We start from the raw sequence: 24,306 nt of genomic DNA on the forward strand, positions 1-24,306 counted from the left end.
TAATTGCTATAGCGATTGCATTTTAAATTTGTTTTAAATTATTATAATTCATTACTGTCAAAAAGCAAGAAATAAGCAGAATCTATATGTAGTGATGGGCGAAAAGTTTCCGCGTTTCGCCATTGGCGGATTGTTTTGTGAAACGGATGAAAAATTTTGCCGCAGAAAAATTCGCCGCACATCCAAAAATTGTCGCCGGCGTCAAAAAAGAAAAGTTGCTGGCGACAAAATAATAGCCGCGCGACAAAACAATAGCACGCGACAAAATAATAGCCGCGGGCGAGGAAACAATAGCCGCCCGACAAAATAAGAGCCGCGAGCGCCGAAACAAGAGCTGCCCGACAAAATAAGAGCCGCGGCCGACAAAACAATAGCCGCGGGTGACAAAACAATAGCTGCGGGCGACGAAACAATAGCCGCGTGACAAAACAATAGCCGCGGGCGGTGAAACAATAGCCACGCGACAAAACAATAGCCGCGCGACAAAATAATAGCCGCGGGCGACGAAACAATAGCTGCGCGACAAAATAATAGCCGCGGGCGACAAATTTTTTTGTCGCACGGCATTTTCGCCGTTTCGCGGATCTTTTGAAAGATTCGCAAATTTTTCGGCGAAGCGAAATGGAACAGATTCACTCATCACTATCTATATGCAATCATAGGGAAAAACAGAGATGGATCTATGAAAACTGTAAATTATCTACTAGCTTCCTTTTCTCCAGCTGCTTCTCTAGAAATATTCCCTTTTGGCAAATCAGTAGAATACCAGAATAAATGGGATTATTTTCTAACATGAAAGCAAATGTGCATATGCTGTAACCCATAGCATCCTACTAGCAATGCAATTAATTGGACTTCTTCAAGGTAGGATAGTGAAAGAAAATAGATCATTGGTTACTCTGGGTAACTACATTTGTGCGACTGCTATACATCAGTTTATATATTCCTCAGTACATACTGTTAAATTATTAGTTTTGCAATTGAACATAAATGATAACATTATCTAGAGCAAAAGGATCTTCCCATGCATAAAACTTGGACTAAAACTGTGTTAAAGCACAAGCAAAATATTTTGTGAGCAAATAGCGGTAACTTTTTAATGAACATAAATGAAAGTAATAGAAAGTTTTCTGTAAACATTTCCATAGGAGGTAGAAAATATAAACCTGACCGATGTCAAGTACAAGATAGTAAACAGGTACTCTCTAAATACAATAAATAGGGGTTATAATACAGTTGTTTAAATACACATGTTACAAACAGATACACATACAAAAACAGATTTAGAGAGATGACACAAATTAATTGAAATTAGTAAAAATTTAGTACAAACATGCCAGTCTTACTGAAAAGTTAAAGGGCATATTCAGATTATATAAACAGGCATGACTATCAGCTCTACAAAAACCAGGAACCAGGAATGGGAATATGCAACTTATCCAATGTATCTTGCGGGAATACCACAGCTTTAAACCATCACATGATTACAGTGTGGTGCATTTAAATATATTTACAATGGTACATTTCACAGCTGTGGTCATAAAGCTCTAAGCTTTCATTTAAATGTATGCATTTATTATATCATTTTTAATTGCTGAAAATAAGGATTTAAATATATATATATCTTGTTTTGAGTGATATGAGAACGTTGGGTGCAGGTTGTGCTTCACAGGAACAAAGAAACAGGCACAGTTTTCAACTTGGAGATCATAAAAGTCTTCTGCTGCAAGTACAGCTTCCAGCTTAGGTCTGTATAATTCTATGTCCAGTGACAAGTATTTGCTCTAAGTAGAAGTGTTAAGGGGACTGTAGAACTGCCTTCATGTGCTTCCTGATGCTGCTCCCATAAACACTGTGTTGATTGGAGGCAATGATGGCACTAATTCTCTGACATCACTGGGCTGCCCGGTTTCTTGAGAGATGTACTGGCCTGAAGCTCCATACATACACTGGGAAGTGGATGCTGATATCACACTTGGCATATTTGAGGCTGCATAATTAAAAGTAACAGATTTGATTGAAAAAATACATTTTCACAAAAATCCACAAGAGCAATTTAACACTTAACTGATCTGTTTGCCTCAGATTAAAATAAAACACTATTGTCAGACATAAAAATACATTTGAAACTGTGTAAATACAATGAACAAATGGCTTTTGTCTCATAACAAAAAATGCTCTGTTTTCAGTGAAAACATTTGTAAAAAAAAACGGCATTCATTTACCTGTATGTGGGTTGGATGAGTATTAAACTCTTTGGGCTGGACCTCAACTCATTGAATTTGAACATGCATCTGACTATAATCTAATTATTAGCCAAGACCAAATTTACTAACAATGATTAGATAGTTTGTCATATATAAAGAACCTGAATGCATCTATGCAGTATTATTTTTTTTTAAATATTTGGATAATAGGTTTTAAAAACTTACCCATGGATTTACGACAAATGATAGGAGATGGTGTTTCTGCATAAAAAGATCCAAGCTGTTTTCTTCCACTGTCATCTAATATATTAAGTGGATCATGGATGTCATTGAATGAGTGAAGCGGGCGAATACTGCTGACACTACTGATTACTGATACATGCTGATCAATCATGGATCCAAGCCTGTGGGATTCTGGGTAGCTTAAATTATTCCCATAGTATCCTGTAAAAGTAAAATCCTAATGAGTCATTTGCTCATTGTTTTTTAAATGTTTTTTAAATTATACTTCAGATAGTGAGCTGTCTAAGTTGAATGGCAAAGATGTTAAAATACGTCACATAGTCGAAGAAGAGGCGGGGCACTGTCGTCGCTGGGCGGGGCTATGACACAGCGTTTGCCGATTCGCTGTGTCAATCTCAGTGAGTCCTGCCTGGTTTTCCTTATTTGGAAAACTGGGCAGGAGGTTTTGAACCCTTCCGAAAACCAGGCTGTCCGGGTTAAAACCGGACAGGTAGCAACCCTAGTAGGTACTGATACTGATGCTCTATTACATTAAGGTCTGAACCATAAAATATGTCACTACAATAATATGCTGCACATAACATAGATTATGGTTATATAGCCAAGTAACCCTAAAACTGAATCCCCCCAAACATGCCCACTATGAATCTGTTTCACTTTTTGGTTACCGCAATTGTTAGACCTTGCAGCCTGGCACACACTGGTATTGAATTGTTATTCCTCCTTCAGCTATCTGTCTCCCATCCTGTCATCTTGTTGCTATTCTTTAAATCTATTACTCAATGTGCCCAAGACAACTAGGGTTGTTGCCTTTTCAGAAAAAAATACTGGCCTTCACTTATTTCTAGCTTTCTTCCCTATTAATAACAATGACATCAAGCAGCATTTTTAGAAGCAAGGTGGCAACCCTAACGCCAGCTGTATCTGTCTCTTGCCAGAATAAAATTTTGCAAGTCCTAGAATCCTTTGCAGCCAAACTGATACAGAGGCAGGAGAGATTTACTTAAGACTAGAAACATTATTTAAGAGTAATTACAATTCTGATATAGTTCTGCCTATTTTACATATACACAGGGCTGCTATACAACCACCCATAAACAGCTTCTTTATGCAACCTCCCACTCCAGCCTTGCATGCCTCCGAAACAAACTGACATTTTACATATGCTGAAATCCAATGAAAAGTAATAAAATGCTTCAAATAAAGGGGGTGCAATTTATGACTTGAAACACATTAGGAATTGCTGACACTAAACAAAGTGTATCATTCGTGGAGAAAATAAGCAAGCACACAAACATGGAGTAAATGTGCCCCAACTAATATAAGGGCTACTACTTTAAGAGATAAACAAAAGGCTACAATAATATGCTGCACATGGCGTAGATTATGCAACACTATAACCCTTAAAATCAATGAATTTTAATGTTTTTTGGCTGGCTCAATAGTTAGAGCTGGCAGCCTTATATATACTCACACTGCATTGTTACTCCTCCTTAAACTGTCTTTCTGCCATACTACCATCCTGTCATCATTCTTACCACATATTAATCAATGTGCCAACCTACTGCTGCTCTTTCAAAATCATGCCACTCATCTTTCCTTACAGGTATTGTCCTAAACCCTGCTAAACACTATCACTCCTCTTAGCAACCTCTGCCGTTTGTCCACTACATCTCTATCAATCATACTACAAAGCAAAATCTAAATGTTTGATGATCTCCCTACCAAACACAGTCACTGATCCTACCAACAAACATTACTTTTAATGTAGGCTATACAACAAAAAAGTGCATTTCTGCTTTGATTTTTTTTTTTTTTTTAAATTGTGTGCAGAGTAGTAGGCAGGTCAAAGCCTGCATGTAACTAAGTGTATTTATACAAATTGTCTGTGCACAATTTGTTGTGTGCTCTAGTGTCAAAACTTGTGTGCATGCAAATGAGCACAAAAGCTACCAATCTGTCAATTATCCTCTAAATGTCTGGCAGTGATTCTAAAAGACACTAGTCCTACCATCCTCAATCACTTTGTAACCCTTTCATTCTTCTGTCCTCTGCCATTCATCTTACTAACCTTGTTTCAATATCAAAACATCTATCACTTACTCTATTACTATTCTTCTAAACTGCATTACTCATACCTACCTCTTTTACTAATTATCCAAAACTCTGCCAATTATCCGACCAGTCGCTGTCATGTATCCTATAAACATGTAATGCAGTTTGCAAACTTGCTTAAAGCCTAACATTCATACCTATCAACACTTAGGTGACACATATAAATCAAAGTGCTTTGTATAAAAAAAACTAGAAGAAAAATTACCATTGGAAGAATTAGATGAATAATTCCCATTCTGACACCCTCCAGAACTGCCCAAAAAATTGAATCCCCTGGTGTTAATGAACTGCATGCTGTGTATTTCTTGGGGACTTGTTGATGGTCCGTAGTTTGAAGAGGGATGTCCACTGTAGGGAGATACTGCACAGCTGCTAGTAAAATAGTCCCTGGAAATTTGTTGCTCATTGATAGGTGTATATCGGCTTTGATCCACCCGACGGATGAAAACTCCATTGGGGGGCTGAGCATGAAACATTGCTTGATAGTTTGAACCAGTTGCAAAATAGTTCTGGTTTGATGATGGATGGTTTTCATAAGGAGTGTCTGAAAATGAGGAAACATGTGCGTGACTTGGCAAGACTGGGCCAACACTGGAGGGCCTTATAGCCATTGGTCCTTGGTTTATAACACTTCCCCTATTTAACATTGCAGGTGACATAGGTGGAGTCATCAGATGTCCTGTGCTTTGGGATATGTCCACTGGATCTAAAAATAATATATACAAAATCTTTTTATATAATGCAAATAAATATGTAAAAGCTTATCTCATATAAAACTGAAAAAAGTAGTGGTGGTTTTTGCCAGCTTCTCAGATTAAGTCCAGATAGGTGCTTATAACAATAACAGTAGGTATAGGTACTTTCCTGCACTCACCCAGTAGAAATAAGTAGGGACATATCATTATGAAGTACTACTTTATAATAACTACCTAAATGCTAGCTTACCATATCTGCAATGTATTTTTAGATTACCTTTTAAGCTGTTTTGATACATATATAAGCCTTAGTAAGGCTGTAGCCTGTAGTTTTTACACATATATATGTATAGAGTTTCTTTAGAATGGCCTGGTATGCCAACATTTATACTTTTAGGAAAGTTCCAATATCACTAGGGTTGTCACTTGTCCGGTTTTGGCGCGGACAGCTTGGTTTTCGGTAGGGCTTTCCGGGTCAAAACTGCCTGCCCGTTTTTTTCGTTTAGGAGAACCAGGCCGGATTGTTGAAGATTTTTTTTGACTTTAGCTATCTTTCAAGCTACATATTTACCTGTAAGTTGAATATTTTCATTGTCTCCATTTGCAAAGGCGTGCATGCCACTAACAAGACCAGAATGCTGCTCAGATGACAAAGTTGTAAAAGTCTGTTTCTGAAGACATTCATTTTTTACAGAAGAATCTGTTGAAAGATTGCCAGACTTGTTGCGACTTGCTAGAAAGCAGGAGCTTGGGGATGCTGTAAAAGTGGCTTTGCTTGCATCTGTCAAAAAAAAAAAAACAACTATTGCAGCTGATCTTGGGTAGGGTTTTAGCATAATGGGTCATGACTTGGGTGAATCAGGGATGTGACAATACATGCGTGGCACTTTTTTTTTTCAATAGTGCCCCATTCTACTTGCTGGCAGGGTCCCAGGTGACTAGTGGGCTAATAGATAGTGTCCCCTTAGGGGGTAGGCCCTGCTAGTTTTGTATTATGGGGCTCCAATATAACTGATGGCAGATCTGACTTCAACACAGCAACTCTAACCACTGCACTACCATGCTACCTTATAACAATATCTCTAATTTGTCCTATCTGTTTTGGCACTAATTACTCATCATGCCTAATTTAATGCTCCACAATTTGTCTTATGACTGGAAGCAAGCACAAAGCAATATATTTCTTTACCCAACTAGAAACTTTGCTAATAATTTTAAAAATTGAAGCAAAGTAATTTAATAAGAGTAAGGGCTCTGGCACACAGGGAGATTAGTTGCCCGCGAGAAACCTCCCTGTTCGCAGGTGACTAATCTCCCAAAAATTGCCGGTGGAATGGCATTGAGAGGAAACTTTCGCGATTTCAGGGCAATCGCAGCACCGCGTATGCCATCCCACCGCCGATTTACATTTTCGCCGGTGGGATAGCATTTCAGGGAGATTAGTCGCCGGTGAACAGGGAGATTTGTCGCAGGCAACTAATCTCCCTGTGTGCCAGAGCCCTAACACTGTGTGTCATAGTCCTTATAGACATAAAGCTTTATGTACATATCTTGCTATGTCTCAGGTAACTGACATAACAGGTATGACTTCCCCACATACCTGCATTTTTCATGTACTTATCCAGTAAATTCTGAAGCTCTTGTTCTTTATCATTGTTAAACTGTGTCTCTACTGCCAGAAGAATATACTCATCAAGCAACATTCGAATCAGATGAAATGAACCTAAAACAAATTGAAAGAGTCAGTGCTGTTATCTTCATGACCATCTCTATACACTTTCTTGAAGACAAATAAATGATTGTTGTACTTTAAATGACCTACTAAGACTAACATGAGATAGCCAAAGAGTTTTTAGTCTAATCTTTAGATTAATGACCCACTTAGTTAATATACTTTCTGCCTCATGGTACACAAATTACATCAAAGACTAAATTGAAGTGAGAGAGTTGATACTAAGGGAAACCAGATAAAACACAATGATCCTGATTTTACTATTACTGTTTACCTATCCAGCAGGCTTGAAGAAGATACTGGTGGAGATTTAAGAAATGTATGGTTAGATTAATCACATAATGACACTAAAACAAAAAGCTGGAGTTTACCAATATCACAAGTGCATTAGTGCATATGTTCATCTTAACTGCTGTGGCATAGTCTAGTGCTACAAAAGTGTAATATATAGGAATTACTGGATAATACATGAACATGAACTGAATGAGCATAGTATGTATGTATAACTTTTTAATAAAGTGCTAAAAGGATATGCAGCGATGTACAATCTTACATTATACACAATTAAAAATATAGTACTATATAAATATATTAATCATAATACCAAAGCTAGATGCATTGTTGAGAGTCAAATTGTGCATAACACGGGCACCAAAGAAACTCCACTTTAAAAGAAAATCCTGTGCTCGCTTCTTCAGTGACTTTCCATTTTGCTTACTTGCCTGAAATTGGAAGAATGAGAAAATAAGGTACATGTTCATTTGTTTGATGAGGCATATTATGTTTAAATATATATGAAATTATAAATAACAAAAAATGGAAAAATTGAATGTGATGCTGAAATATAGTCATTTTCTACTTAAATATTTTAGCTTTCTGCAAAGTTTCACTTATGGTGATATAAATAACAATTATTTGGGGGGGGGTGAGCAACATTTTATGACACAACCAACGTTGTTCTCTTTCACTAGAATTAGTCAGGCACCTTAGCCTTGGTGTTCTATCCCCCAGCCACAACTTGCATTTGCATAAAACTATCACCATGTCTCAACTATCCTTTTTTAGAGCAAGGCAGGACAACAACATTTCAGGCATGTACATCTGTTCTGTCTTTTGTACCCCTCTATTCTGTAAAGCGCTGCGTAAATTGATGGCACTATATAAATAATAATACAGTCATTGTGCAGGAAACTGCCACTTCTGCTTCCAGCTTGAATACATTCTAACTGAAGGTTTAGAACATACTACTATTTGCTCTGCTGTGATCTGCTGAAAAGTTGTAGCCTCTATGCATGTTTGCAGTGGTTGACGTAGTTACCCTTCTCATGTTGGCGCCATTTTTTGCACTTGGTTTAAAAGGTTACCTGCAGTCCTGTTTGTTTTACCACGAGGTGGTTCACTTTATTTAACCTTGGATTTTCACTGCAAATAACTTTATGTTTTTGATGCTGTGAGTATGGTATAGTTAATATAATAAAACATGCAAACTGACTTAACTAGTCACTTTATCTGTTAACATTTTTATATTGCATTAAATATTGTGTGAGGGATAGCAATTACCTTTATAACTTTCTGCTCTACAACATTGTCCAACCATTCTATAAATGATTCAACTGTAGCATTTTTTTTCAATAGATCCTTTAGTTCTTGAAACACTAAAAAGAAGCAATGAACATTACAAGTAAAAAATAGAAACCAGCAGGTATAACTAAACAGACTTGACTTTTATGAAACAGAGGCGACAGGTGAGTATTACTTGCTTTGGAGTGCTACTGATTTTATCATTTATTTAATTGGCTTATGTTAGTTAAATAAGGGCAAATTTTACTGTGAAGGGAGTACTTCTCAGGCAATTCAAGCAGTAGTTGTCAAACTTTTTTCTAGTTCAAGGCCACTTTGGGGGGACAACCACTTACCCCCTTAGCTCATTACAAGGAGTCAGATATATAAAGAAATTGGTGTATTGGAATATATAGGACATTAAATATGTTTTCTCCCCAGATCTCACCCTAACTGAACTCCAAGCTCAATCTTTAGGTGTATCTAGGAGAGCAAATAGCCATTCACCACAAATCTCACTCTAACTGGCCTAAAGGTGAAGACACACAGAGCTACTATTAGCAGCTAATTTTTCATGGCTACTTAACTCCATAAAATACCCTGCCATAGACAATGCTGAGAATTGCCTCTGCTAAAATACATGTAAAGAAAATTATCAGTAAACGATAAGCATTGTCTATTTTAGTAGCCACAAGTGGCTGCTACTAGTAGCTCCTTGTGCCTTCACCCTAAGGGCTCTGGCACACGGGGAGATTAGTCAACCGCGACAAATGTCACGGGCGACTAATCTCCCTGAACTACCATCCCACCGGCGAACATGTAAGTCGCCGGTGGGATGGTACACGCTGCGCAGTCGATTTCGGCAAATCGCCGAAGTTGCCTCGCGAGGCATTTACGACTTACATGTTCGCCGGTGGGATGGCAACTGATGGCAACTCGGGGAGATTAGTCGCCCGCGAACAGGGAGATTTGTCGCAGGCGACTAATCTCCCCGTGTGCCAGAGCCCTAAGTCTATTTTTCTCTTGGAATTCTTGTGGACTGGCCCATAGATAGGACAGGTTGATTGGGGAAATAAAAATCCTAAAATAAATACTTACAGATAAAACATATGTCAACAGGATAACAACATTGTTTAATGAACCCTTTTAAAATGACCTTATTTTAAATTGGGTTCTCATTATCTAGTTTTAAAAAAGTATATTGCAGCTTCAATGAGAAGCAAAGTACTGTATACTGTAGCAAAAAAGGCAATAAAAAAGTGTTTTTTCAACAGCTTAGTCATGTCATGTGTCTGATTATTTTTTGGCACATGTGATCATTTATAGCCACCTTTATTTACAAATATAATATAACTCCCTGAGCTTTTAATACTATCTCCTAAAACAATGGTTGATCCACCCCTTTAAAGCAAAATATAGAAGTAATAAATATAAAGGCTTACACTCAGTGTAGACATCACAATCTGAATCTGCACCACTGCAACTGGTAAGAAGAGCCTGAGATCCAATGCTGCACAAATCCACCTTCTCAATGTCAGATGTCATGGAGTTAACCACATTCTGATCAAAAAGGGCAGGGCGTGCAATCTAAGAAAATGAACAGAATCCTACAACAATCTGTGAAGTTATCACATATTACACACAATCTTTTTTTTCTTTATCAAAATCTCATTTACTTACTTCTACATCTATCGCAACAGACATCATTGTGATTTTTTTGTACTCAAGCCTGTAAATAGGAAAATCTTAATATTAAAACATACCTGGGCTAAGTGTAGGAATGATGTCTGCCTTTTCAGAGATGATACAAATCTCCTGGCTATTGGAAGTTTCTTTTCAGAAAGGGACTCAGGAAGGTTTTCGAGAGATGAAACGACCCACTGCTCCCAGTGTTTAGCAAAGTTCCTTATGTCTGCTAACAAACTAACAAGCAAAAAATGCATTTTGTAAATGAAATAAAATAGATATACTATAATGTACATTATATCTATCAGCAGGGACCTGAGAATTATTAATTTTTTAAGCAATGGTTACAGTTCTGTGAACTTTAGTTATGAAAAGGCCCCAAGCCTTTTTATGCGCTAAATTATAATGTGACTTTACTTTAAATTTAAATTTTTGTCCAACAGTTTGTTTAGCCTACTATTGAAAAGGGGGTATACTGACATACAACTTAAACCATAAAAACAGATCTTAGGAACTTGCAGGCCAATGGTCAGGCTAGAGACTTTTTTATTCCATTTGGAGCACAATGACTTGGGCCTTAGAATATATTGTTTCTCTTTAAACAGATACTACTGATTGCTTGTTTGCAGCAGAAAGGAAGCATAGAAATAAAATTATAATCATTATAAAAAATAATTAAACCATGGATTGAAAACTAACATACCACATTTTCTGGCTCATGGTTAAGTGTTTAGTGCTCTCTTAATTATAAAGTTTATTATGAACAACCAATCACTATGAGATGCCCAGATGCCATGAAAGGGAATGCACTAATCTTACACAGAGCTGTGAAATGTGTGTGCTTTATTAGGCTCAGAAGGGCAGATATGTGTAAGTAGCAGGCCTATCATGATCCTTTTGCAGGCATTTATTGTACTGGAAGTTCAACTCCATGAAAGTGTTCTTTATAAGGACTTTAAGCTATGTTGCCTAGATCTAAAAAGTAACTTTGTAATGCAGTGCTAAATTATATATTAGACATAGAACTTAAAACTACATACTGTGCTTTCAATTACTAATTTCTACTTAAAACCTATACCCTTTCAGGATTACATCCAGACCAGGTCCCCTATGCCATCAGGCCACACACTTTGTATAATAATTATTAACGCCTAACAATAGTACTTTGGGAGGAGATAAGGAATGTTGTTGTCAACATTAGCAACACTGTACTGTACTGTACTGTACACAATGCAGCAAGAAATAATTTTAAACCTATCCATTTCAGCTCAATTCTTCATTTGGTGGAAAAAATAAACTGCACCATAAAACAGGCATATACCTTTCTGGCATTTCTTGCATTGTTGCAGGGATGAGCACTTCTGTGAGAACCTAAAATTACAAATAAATATTGGTTAAAACTGTTAAAGATTTATCAGATATACATTTAAATATGCATATACTATAAGTACCTCACCTTGTAAAGTATAGAATCACAAACACAAAATATGTCTATGATTATAGGGTTCTCAAGCAGTGGAAGTAGATGGTCTGGCATACCTTGCCAAAAGTGTAATAGGAAGTGCTGAATCTACAAAAGTAAATGGCATTAGTGATTGTTTGTGCCAGCAATTAGACAATAAAAGCAATATGTTTAAAGGCTTACCTCTTCAAAATTTCCATTAATTGCATTGTCAAGCACACACTGACAGTGGGTTTTATACATCATGATGAGAGTATCTACCTGTCAAAATAAATTGGTCACATAAAGGAACTGACAAGAGATGATATTCTTCCTAATTATTACATTTATTAAAGCAGAAAATGAATAACCCTTCCAGAGAGACATACACTTTAACCCTTTTACCTCTGACTACTGACTACTGCAGAGTGTAAAGGTGGCCACACACGTGGCGATCTGCGATCTTTCGTGCGACCTCCGCCACTAACCTTCAGGGCTGAAACGGCAGATAAGAAGGTAGAAACAATAGGATTTCTACCTCCTTCTGCCGATTCAGCCCTGACGGCAGATTTTGGTCAGGCGCCTTCTATGGCGCCCCAATCAAAATCTTTTGAAATGGCCGATCGGCGAGTCGGCAATATCAGCAGCCTTCTGCGATACCGGTCGACTCGCCGACTTGCCATACACGAACCGAATATCGTACGAAACGAGGTTTCGTACGATATTATCGGTGCGTGTATGGCCAGCTGTAGAATAGCCAAATAAATAGCCAGAATTGTAAAGTTTGCGGAACTGGCAGCCAGGTACTTGAGTGTCAACATGGTAGAATCTATAAAACTGTTGTTCTATAAAAATCTGTTGTTTATTGTTGCAACTAAATATTATTTTGAAAAAAGACAAAACCTGTTATTCTCATCCTTTATTTGTAATGCAACATCATATTAAACTTCAAAATGTATTTCATCTCCGTGAAGCTTGCTGTTTCCCTGCCACAAACACACAAACTCATGCTAGGCCTCATAGTATACAGGACGTATTCTCTTACATATTAATAAAAATTGTCTATTGTTTAATTCAGGGGAAATATTGTCCAACACATTTTTCACACTACTAATTTTTCTGTGATGGCAGAGAAACCCCAATGTGCTCCCATTGCTTCTTCTTACAAGTGCACTGACACTGACAGACAAAGTGTCAGGCACAAAAAAGGAAAGGATGCATTTTCACACTCCATGTCTGAGCTCACAGGTATTGATGAGCAAAATTTTTCACCAGGCATTTCAGTATCTACAATTTTGTTTCCTAACTGTGGCAACATTTGGCTGTAAACATTTTCGCTGTGCAAAAAACACAGCAGGAAAAAAGTTGTGAACAACAGCCCATTTACTTCAATGCCTTTTCATTAGAAAAATCTGCAAAAAACACCCACTGATTTCTTGACATTAATAAATTTTAGACAAAAAAAACCCAGGGAAAAATGCCTATTGACTTGTGCCCATTGCAAATTTTTCCAAATTTTTTGGTGAACCAAAACACAAAAGATTCGCAAATTTCTACTCATAAGTTGAGTCTGTGTGTCAGAAAAAAAGCCAATAAACAGCCATGTGTGCCACTAACCTTATTCCTATAGCTTTATAATTATTTGCTAGCCTTTTTTTGTTATTGGTTAAAAGTCAGTTAATGAGTAACTGAGTAACATGATAATGAATCCTTTGGGAAAAGATCAGGATTAGGAAACCAAACAGCAGGTTATAAATTAGTCACTTGAATTTGGTGTCTAAGTTTGCTTATAAAACAGTGGGGGAAATGCATTAAGCAAAGAAGAAACATTTCTTAAATGAAAACATGCATGGACAAATAATGTTTCTTTTCACTTGTGTCTGCTGATTATTTGTCTGACGTGACCTGGAAATACACTCACTACTGGAGTTATATTGAGACACTATTTTAGTGCCTAATCCCACAGTGTGGCAATTGGGCTTGCAAGTTACTAAATTACAGGCCTGATTGCATTATGTAGGCAGCAAGTGAGTGTCACCTACAAGATCTTGGAATGCTTCATGTGCAAGTGATATAGCACACATCCCTCAGCTTGCTTCCTATGGCCTTCATTAAGGGGTAACATAATAAAATTGACACTTTATACTGATTTGAAAAATATGTCAACTTGCAAAATTTTTCTGACAGCAAATTATTTAGTAAATGGAATAAAATTCAAACCATCAAAGTTCAAATTTTGGCAAATCTGCCCTATGTGGTTTTGAATTGTCTTATACTGGGTCATTCTGGGGAGTTGGTCTGTTCAGTCAGAGAAGTGGAAAATAAATAAATTTACTTTTCCTTTAGGGATCTGGCACACGGGGAGTTGCCTTCCCCCTGCCATCCCACTGGCGAACATGTAAGTCGCCGGCGGGATGGCAGACGCGGCGGTGCGATTTCGCGCAAATCGCCCTGCCGCGATGCGCCAGAGCCCTTAGGCTACGGTAGCTGTTTCTTGGCTTGCATATAAAGTGGGCCAAAAAATAGCCTAACCACTCTACTCAGCCCACATCGTGTGGTCATGTGTGCAGACACACAGAGCAGATTTTGCCATGGATATGTGTGTATGTGTGAGTATACCCTCCCATATAGATTGTAAGCTCTACGGGGCAGGGACCTCCATCCTTTTGTGTCTTTGACTCTTAACTTATTGCAACTGTATTTATCTTGTATCTATCTGTATTTATTGTTGTTCTTTGTATTTATCTATTATTATCTTAATAATCCCCTGTTTGTATTAATGTATTCTACTGTACAGCGCTGCGTACATAAGTAGCAGTTTATAAATAAAGATATACATACATACATACATTGTCATGCTCAAATTCACTCTGTATGTCTACCAACATAGTGTCTGTTAATGCAGACAGTAACCTGGATAGGCAATATATAGACCAGAGCAATGTTTCCTCTAATTTTTGTAAAGGCCATGTACTCAAATATCTTCTTTTGTTTGTGCATTATAAAGACTGCACAACTGTGGTGATGGTGGTGCCTAGGTCCACTGCTGTGCACTTTGTAATGTGCAATTTTCAGTTCTCGCCTTAACTTTTTTAGTGTTTTGCATAATTATCAAAACTTAATCTCACTCTACAGGAGTTTCCCAGATTTATATACTGGGCACAGAGGGAGCAGGGCTCAAGGGCTGCATGTATGGGTGAGGGGTTGGGCCATGAGTGGCTGTAGGTATCTGTAAGAGGCAACAGACAAAATATAAAAAGAGCAAGAAGAACAATATCACCTTCACCTATATTTTATTTAAGACTATTTGCACCTATAGTGCATATAAATAAGATCAGTTACTTGATTATCTGTTTGGCACCTGTGGTTTTCCAAATACATATTTTTTTAGTAATTTATATCTCCATACCTTAAGTCTACTAAAAAAAACATTTAAACATTAAATAAACCCAATAGGATTGTTTTGCCACCAATAAGGATTCATGCCGCTTAGTTTGGATCTAGTACAAGGTACTGTTTTATTATTACAGAGAAAAAGAAAATAATATAAACCCAATTGAATTATTTGCTTAAAATGGACTATACAGTATGAGCATAGGGAGGCTGTAAATATCTGTTTTGTGGTAACAGTGAGGGAGGGGTTCACCCCTGTAAGCTGACAGGAAGGAAGGTCTGCAGAGGAAGTGCTGGGAGAGTGAGAGAAAGATACTGTAAGGTCCCAGATATTACTGTGTGGAGAGTCAGTGGGAAACCCCAGTGTCAGAAAAGCTTGCTCTGTTTAGGGGGCAGAAGGAAAGGAAGTCATTGTCAGGGCTCTGAAGAACAAAGGCTGCTCTTTTCAGGGCACAGAAAGCCAAAAGGAGTCCTTCTCAGGGCTCTGAAGAAACTACCAAAGCAGTTCAGAGATCCAACAATCTGAAATATCAAGTTTTATAAAACTATAGTATTCTCCAAATAAAACTTTCCTCTGTGTGTGATAATGGATCAGAGAGGTTCCTAGATTGGGTTATTACAGCCCAGTCTGTTCTGACCCTGGGTGGAGGCACACCATGTTATAGTGTACCTGCTCCTATAGTGTCACAGGACTACTGTAGTGTCAAAAAGTGGAAATCAGGCAGGATTTCCTTGAGCAGCAGAATAGGGATACATGTGACATGCCCTTCTTGTAATTTCTGGTTACTGAATTTCCAGACAGGAGATCCTATAACTATATATTATATAGTGTTATTCTGATGTTATGCTTTTGTTTTGCTCTGTAAATGTTTTTAATTTTTAAATAAAAATCCCTATAACTATATATTTTTTAACACTTCCATTTATTTTTCCAGGTTTCTAGATTTGAATGATAAATAATATGACCATGAGATAGGTTGCTCAAAAGGAGAAACTGCAAATGATAATTCATCGTTCTAACAGAAAATATCTGAGAGTAAATACTGTTAAATTAAATTATCAGTCTGAGGGTCCTCATAACAGGTCATATTTTACCAGATTGTTTGGCCAAACTGTCCAACCAAATCTGAGCATTATAGACACCTTTCTTGCAGCTTATGGATAAGAGCACAGTGTCTATTTTTAGACCCTACCTTTTCCTTGGATATGCACCCTTGTAAGACAAGATGCTGAGCACTTGGAAATTCCGGCAGCAATGTTCCAGTCTTTGAACTAAGAGAGTATTTTCTTGTAAAGCCACCCTGGATAAATGCCAGATAACAAATTATTTTTATATAAAACAGGATGTTATGCAAAAATGAAAGCTTAACACCATATCAATTATTCAAAACAATCTAAGTGCAAGAGTTATTGTTTGACTGGTTGTTGTACAGAGGCAAATTTTGCTCAACAAGAATAAGTACATAGAACACGTTTTCTCCACATGGTGTTGATTCATTGAAGCAATAATGCTGTCTCTATAATTTACATTTAGAGGAGAATATATTAAAATTCATTAACAGACAAAATATGTGCAGTGCAAAAAATTATTCCTCTGTGCAGATGGTTTTGCTTTTCATTAATTTATTGTAGCTTTCATGAACCTGGAAAGTAGTGACCCCCTGCACCAGTAGAGGAAAGGTTACGCATTTTATAGTTTGTACCAGTATGCATTGTTTGTAATCCATAGGCAAATATGCCACCTTTAGGGCTTTAAAGTAGTAGGCTTTAGTAGGCTTTAAAAAATGCTCTATGCACAATTAAAAGTTGCAATTTAATAACTGTACAATGAAGAATATTACATTGCAAATAGCTAATTTTTGTTCTCATTTATACAACTAAACAAATAAAACAAAACATTTACTTTTTGCCCCTTAATGTTTTCTTAACTACTGTACATGTGTAAGTGCTGCTTAGCGTGCTAAATTGCCTGAAATTGTCCCCACCCTTATTGCTGCTTAGCAGTCTGCTTTTCTAAATGTGAAATGCCTGAAAACCCTTGCGTGCGAAGATTTGGGCAGTTTTCTTAGGGGGCTATTTATTAAAGCAGGAGCACTCCTGCTTTAACAGACTTAATTCTACTTATGGTGGCAGTTTCTTAGGGGATCAATTAAGCTATAACAATTACAGGCACCCAAAATCTGTGTGTCATTGCTTTATTTATAAACAGAAGTGAAAGGTTAAATCACTATAAGGGACCAAAATTGAGTGCATATTGACACCCATCTTTTGTAAAATACTGCAGAATATATTGTTATAAAATACTATTCAATATAGTATTTGACATGCTCCTTAGCATCCCACAGCATTTGCCAATGTGCCAACACAGCTCAGATAACTTTGTGTGCATCTGAACACAATCAAAAGCTAATCTTGCACATGTATGTGGAAATTGCCACTATTGCCACTTTGGAAAGTGTGTGTTGCAACTGGGGTGCATCTGTACCAGGGCTAAGGTTGCCAGTAGAACTCTGAATCCTGAACATAATCCTATAGACCTCTTACTTACTTCACAACCCCACTCCATAATCCAAACACCACTTTACATCATCCCCCACACCACTTAGTTTTATGAATAGAGAAAGGTTGCAACCCCAACTGCATCATGTGGACATTTTAACACAGTATCTAGCTAGTGTCCACAATAAAGCCAAAATACTGGGAAAATACACAACATTTCGGGTGAAACCTATTACAGATTACAAAGCTTTACCTTCCAGGACTCAATTTAGATTACATACAGCATAAGTGATTTTGCTAGGTGAAGCAAAAACAGCAGCAACGTATTAAGATTCTATATTGATAAAAAATTTGGGTAAGCAGAAATAATTGATAAATCAATATTCTATAGTTGATCAATTAGCTGTAAACATTAGAAGTTCTCTGTTTGTTGATAAAACATGTAATTAAACTGATTTTATTGCACAAATAACCCATTAGTTGTATTAAAAGATAAGCATGAAATAGCTCACTTGTAATGGTCTCCCTAATGAGAATTGCAAGTCTACATTGTTCAGTTAACTAATGGATTTACATTATGTTCCTGAAATGTTTATCTGGCATACATTTACTGCAATTACATATTCCTGCTAAATAAAAGCCCCATATGTTTGTAAATGTTAATTAACACTTAGTCGGTAAAGATAATATTACCATTCATAATGTTTCAGTGGAATAAACTAATAGAAAATGACCTTTAAAAAGGTTATAGGTAAAGAATGCTTTTTATGTATGTACGTTTTGTCAGTGTAAATGATGGATCATTTAAAATACTGTTAGACTTTGAAAGGACACAGAGTTAATGAAAGTAAATATGAGCACAAGTTGTAGTTTTTTTTACACTAAAGCTTTTGTCCGTGTGTGCGCTTATCTCATTAACTGGATACTCAGCTATTGTGAAGTGCAGCTACCACTGGGACAGTAGTGTAATGCAAGGCCCATATTCCAAGTGTAACATTTGTTTTGGGGCCCTTCCTTTTCCCACTAACTCCCAGACCCCTAGTGACAAGCTGTTTCATAATCCTTTCTGCTTTATTCACCCATGTCCCTTAATCCTTTGACTGAGCAGTGGCACCTTTGCTCTAATTACTTGGTTTTATAGTGTGCCCTCATGACACAGGATCAGAATGTGATTTATACCAATGAGCGCCATGTTGTTATGGCCCTGGTGCACTTTATAGTCCTGGAAAGCGCTGAAATGCCTAAAGAAAGCGCTGAAGGACTGGGGAGCCGAGCTACATAGGATTTCCCTCCAGCTAACAAGGAGTTAATGAGGTCAGCTTACTGGGCGGGAAAGAAAGCAGCTTTTACTCACCCCTCCCCTTCTGCTTGCCAGTTTTCTCTGCAGGGGTCACACAGCAGGCACGGAGCTGCATCTCCCTCCCTCCCTCCCTGTTTAAGAGCAAATAGCTACACCCATTGGTCGGCATAATCTGTTATTTGCATGCTTTAAATAATTTTATTTGCAGGCTTTCCAAAAAAAAAAAAAAAAAAAAAAGGTTTTTTTTTTGTATAATTTACATTTCGGTTTGTCACAGCAAATGGCGGGGGACAGTCCTTGGCCATTATTTTCTGGTGGTGTTTTGAGGGTTTTTCACATGCCCACTGCTTTGCAGTGGCCGGCATTCGTTTGAAACAGTTAAATAAAAAAAATGTTGTTGCGATGTTTGGAAAAGTTGTATTACATGGCAAGGACTGTTTTGTTCTATGTTATGAAATAAAGCTGTGGCCGAACTCCACCCACATAAAGAAAAGCCCTGGTGTCATAGTGTTTTTTCTTGGTTAGGCATTGTAGGCAAAAGGGGTCAATTCTGGTGGGGAGGGAATAAGTCTCCGCAGTCCCCACTGTGCAGGAAAAACTGCTTCTGATTCAGTATTTAACTTTTAATTAATTCATTTAATGTAATTATTTAATCTGACAAATGTCCCACTGCCAGAGTAATCTCTGTCTTTTATTTATACAGGTATGCTCTGGACCTGGGGTTTTTCAGAGGTCTTCCTGTAATTTTGATCTCAATACCTTAAATCTATTAACATTTAAACATTTTTTAAACCCAATAGGATTGTTTTGTTTTGGAGTAATTATATCTCAGTTGGGATCAAGTACAAAGTACTGTTTTATTATCACAGAGAAAAAGGAAATCATTTTTTAAAATTAGAATTATTTATTATTGGCTGTATGGGAGATGGCCTTCCCACAATTTGGAACTTTTTGAATAACAGGATTCCGGGGAATGGATATTACTGAACATTAATTCATGGATGGAAGGCTGTAATTTCGAAAGGTAAAAGACAAATGAGAAATTCTGTGAAGCTCAGGTATTGAGTATTAATAGGTTTTAAAATTAGTATTTATTTGCTGAAGAGGTCATCTCAGCTGATTTCTATAGATATTCCCATAAGTCCCATAAATTCTACTTTTACATACAGGTTTAAGGATGAGGTTGAGTACCATGCATGTTTTTCTAATCACTAAGGCTAAACATCACTTTGAAAACTTTGGAGATGGTCTGAAGGGGGTTCCATATTATTAGTTAATTTGGATCACCATACCTTAAGTCAGCTAAAAATAATTTAAACAATAAATAAAACCAATATGATTATATACCCACTAATATGGATTCACGCAGCTTAGTTAGGATCAAATGCAATGCAATGTTTTATTATAAAAAATACAAAAGAAAATTAGAAAATTAAAAAAATTAGAAGTATTTGTTTAAAATGAACTCCATGGGAGATAGCCTTCCCGTAATTGTGAACTTTCTGGATAATGGGCCCATTTTGGATAACGGATCCCGCACCTTTGTTACTTTGTGTTTTCCTTAGTTTCAGGTCTACAGCCAGAGATTTGTAAGAAAAGGTGTAGATTGCACCAGTTAAATTAATATTTCTATTCTAGTAACTGGTGGTCACAGTAAATGAAGGCATTCTGAATATGAAGTTAAACAGTAACTTCCCTATAGGTATACTGTATATACACTGCTTCTTAGGATTCAATATTAATTACAAAAGAAAAAAATTTCAGTAACTTACCTCGCTCTTTAACTTGCTGCCAGAAAACCTATTTTGGCAAAAGACATTTTTTTATGACAAACATCTTTAAAGAAATGTACAGCAGTGCAGTTTACCCTTTAATACTACAATAAAATATATTTGCGACAATGTATCATTTATTTGCCTGCCACAAATCAACACATAATATTGAGCCTGGCACAAGCTAAATGTGGGCACAACCCTTGCATCTGTTTTTAAATGGTAACCAAGTGGAACTCACATTATATGGGTGGCATAAAAATAAAACTTACCATCAGGTTCATGCCAGATATAAAGGCTAGTTCTTTTTCATGTGCAATTTTGTATTACCATGTCTAAAACTATTTTAACACTTATCTCTTGTTAAAATATATATTGCTATCTGTGTCAGCAAAGGCATTCCCCTGTACTCAGCTCATGTAGCAGGGGCCACTATCTTGCCCATGTCTCTTCTGAAAGTAATGATTTCTGCATTCTCTGTTTTTAATACAGTTGATAATTTTCCTAGCTTAAAATACAGTTCAGGGGGGAAATATAATAGGCCACTGAAATAAAAAAAACTTGAGGCATACTGTACAGTGTACATATATTATCCACACTAGTAAGCACATAATCAGATTGGGCACTGCTCCATGTGCAAAAATGTATAAAAACTGTTAACTCTTGTATTATTTAACATGAATAGAAGAGACTCTTAGGGGCAGATTTATTAATGTATGATCGCTCCAAATACAACTTTTTCTTACTGAGCGTATTTTCTGCGACTTTCCTTCGGCCAGGTTAGAGTTGAAGAGTGCCATTGAGTCCTATGGGAGGCTTCCAAAATCATGCACAGAAGGATCAAAGTCAGAAAGGTTTTCCCGCCGTTTATGATCATTCGGATACGAAAATTTTGTGACTAATATGTTTTTTTCGTAAGCATTTTCGTGATATTTGCAATCATCAGAAATTATCGTATCCAATCCAAATTTTTCCCATTTCGGGATTCGAGCTCGTACTTTAATGAATCTGCCCCTTAGCCTCGCCATTTTATAAACAAAGAACTTCTAATTTATACCAATTTAAGGGATTGCCTAGAATAAAAAAGTTACGTGGGTAAAAAACTCACAAAACTCACAAAGTCACATACACACACAACATCCTATAGACATACATTAAATTTGTAATATCTCTTTCTCTTACCTTGTCAACCCCTTTCCAGAATAAACTGAATGGTAGTAAGCACTGCTTTCCTTGATTCCTATTCCATAATAGTGGTACCTGAGAGGCCAAAAGTGCATATTTGGTGTCAGTTATCATATATGTGAAGATGGTCCTAAACATTTGTTAAACATTAGTTTAATGTGATTATTATCACGTTACTATTAAAAAGTGGGACATATGGTGCAGCTATAATTTGACAAGGAAAATAAAGTTTGGTTTCATGTGGGGAAATCATAATGCCCAGCTTGTCATAGCGTTAAACATTACATACTGTACTAGAGACTTGCCTTAAATAAGCAATTGCAAAACTACCTGTCTAAACATCACATCCTGCACTAGGCTTACTAATATTGTGTCTGGCATGGAAAATAATAAAACTGTCAGAATATTTTGTGGACTGCTGTGCCTTCCTATTTTTGTATGTGTATTATTAACCATAAAAAGAAATGTAAACAGCCATGTATTTATAGCTTTTCATTTAAAAGTATACTACAGATTTCCTGTACCATATGGCCACGTTTTGTCCACATCCCATAGATCTCTTGTTATCACACCCTGCCACAAACAATGACTGATAAGCTGAATGATATGAGTAAGCTATACACAAACTTGCAATAATTTGTTATCATAAGGCCAGCTGTCATATTGGTTTTTTTTCAACATGGTAAATCACTCATAATAAATAAGGTGATAGCTTTCATCCGTCATCTGAAAAACCTGAGGAGACTCAGTTACTAAGGTTTTCTATGAGTTCACTCGCATCAACAAGTGTTTTGCCTGGAAATGCAGATCACTGTGAATAGGCCACTAAAATAATCAGTAAAATGTGTAGTAAAACATTTTTCATAGCCATTAGCCATGCGTATTTATATATAGCATCTAATATATTTCCCCAAAGTTCTGATCTTTCATAATGTACTGTAAAGAAAGTGTAATTTCCTTTAGGTTAAACACTACAGTACCTGAAAACTGTAAGAACTATTTTCTTACTGATTCCCAGTATGTGTAGGCTACAAATATGGCAATATCTATATACAAAGCCATCAAGGGGTGTGGGGGCAGCTCTGTTAGGCCCCACAAACCACAGTGTAACCCTGAACCAAGCAATTATCCTAAAATAGAGAATAAGGAAGAACAATGGCTGTGAGGCTTGAGCACCCAGGTGCACAGACCCAGATTTGTGGAAAAGCCGCAAAGGCCCGGTGTAGGGCGGCAAGACTGTATGGGAGGCATGGGGACAGGGCAGATAGAAGATCTCAACAGCTTTTTAACATTCTAGCTGTCCCAGTCCCCACTACTGCAAATCGCCTTTGCTGGTGCTGCGCTTCAGGTATGGGGTGAAGGTCAGGAGGGGAGGATTTCAAAGCTGCGGAGATAGAGATTGTGGTGGCCATGGCCACGGGGCAAGCAAGGCCTTTGGTCTAGCGGCACCCATACTTCAAATCCAGCCCTGCAGGTTCAACGGCCATAAGATTTTTTTCTGGCAATATTTTTGAGTCCCTTTATTGATCCAGATATTATTCATTAATTATAACAATGCCCAACTCCAACTGCATCCTTGCCCCACTTCACAGGCCCTAGAGAATCTGTCTTCCTTGGTGTCACAGTGTGACCATGATGCTATCTTGCCATAGGTTTCTGGCAGCTATTCTGCTGGTTCCTGATAAAGAAAAGTAGACCCTGATGGAATTAAGTGCAGCCTTGGCATGCTTTCTTTATAGTAAGTAATTGTTTACTTTGCGTCTAAGTAATTTTCATGTTATTCTCTATTTGTTAGTTCCACAACCCTTTCCTGGAAACATCTTGGCAATCAAAACTCTTCATGCATGATAAACTTAAAAGAGTAACTTTTCGGTCCACTCTGCACATTTTGCATTCAGAAATTTTTCCAATTAAAATGAAAAATCTCACTTTTTTAATAACTAAATTATATCACCTTTTTGACAAATGGAACATAGTTACTGCAAATCCCCTTGTGATCCTAACATTATTCCATTGCTTTTTTATAACTCCCCTGATTTACAATTCTAGTAAGAACAGCACAATACATTTAGTGTCCTATGGAGCAATTTGTCCCCACTAAAATATGATAGATTGTGTTTGCTACAACAGAGCAAAAGTATAATGGATCTTCTCAGGAAGGCCAACAGGATTATGCAAGTCACAGCAAGTGAGTTGGCGCCTAAAATAAAGCATTAACCAAAAATAATGAACATGAAAAGTGGTTAGTCTAGTGGTACACAATCATACCATACTCATAACTAAATAGAATCCATGTTTTTCTCATTGCAGCAGTCACCTGGTGTGTTCTAATTGTAAGCTGTTGCTGCTGCACTTGTTTCTAGTGTTTGACAATGGGTTTAAAGTAGTGATGGGTGAAATGTTTCGGCAGGCATGGATTCGCGGCGAATTTCCACGTTTCGCCATTGGCGGATTGTTTCGCGAAACGGATGAAAAAAT

General features: G+C 37.2%; 1 protein-coding gene across 1 annotated transcript in view; it reads right to left on the reverse strand.

Annotated features, from left to right (window-relative positions):
• Positions 1-1,654: 1,654 nt before the first annotated feature.
• The window catches only part of rfx6 (regulatory factor X6), a 31,295-nt gene continuing 8,643 nt past the window's right edge, over positions 1,655-24,306 (reverse strand). The window contains exons 5-19 of the mRNA XM_002938298.5: positions 21,826-21,903; positions 20,644-20,671; positions 16,266-16,373; positions 11,884-11,961; positions 11,695-11,808; positions 11,560-11,609; positions 10,316-10,475; positions 9,995-10,139; positions 8,553-8,647; positions 7,597-7,714; positions 6,861-6,983; positions 5,832-6,041; positions 4,771-5,271; positions 2,433-2,651; positions 1,655-1,990 (exon numbers count right to left, since the gene is read on the reverse strand). Coding sequence (XP_002938344.3) covers positions 1,821-1,990; positions 2,433-2,651; positions 4,771-5,271; positions 5,832-6,041; positions 6,861-6,983; positions 7,597-7,714; positions 8,553-8,647; positions 9,995-10,139; positions 10,316-10,475; positions 11,560-11,609; positions 11,695-11,808; positions 11,884-11,961; positions 16,266-16,373; positions 20,644-20,671; positions 21,826-21,903 — 2,197 coding nt within the window. The 3' untranslated portion in view covers positions 1,655-1,820. The remainder of the gene's footprint in view (positions 1,991-2,432; positions 2,652-4,770; positions 5,272-5,831; positions 6,042-6,860; positions 6,984-7,596; positions 7,715-8,552; positions 8,648-9,994; positions 10,140-10,315; positions 10,476-11,559; positions 11,610-11,694; positions 11,809-11,883; positions 11,962-16,265; positions 16,374-20,643; positions 20,672-21,825; positions 21,904-24,306) is intronic.

This window comes from Xenopus tropicalis, chromosome 5 (assembly GCF_000004195.4).
Source record: "Xenopus tropicalis strain Nigerian chromosome 5, UCB_Xtro_10.0, whole genome shotgun sequence".
In the NCBI taxonomy this organism is placed as follows: domain Eukaryota; kingdom Metazoa; phylum Chordata; class Amphibia; order Anura; family Pipidae; genus Xenopus; species Xenopus tropicalis.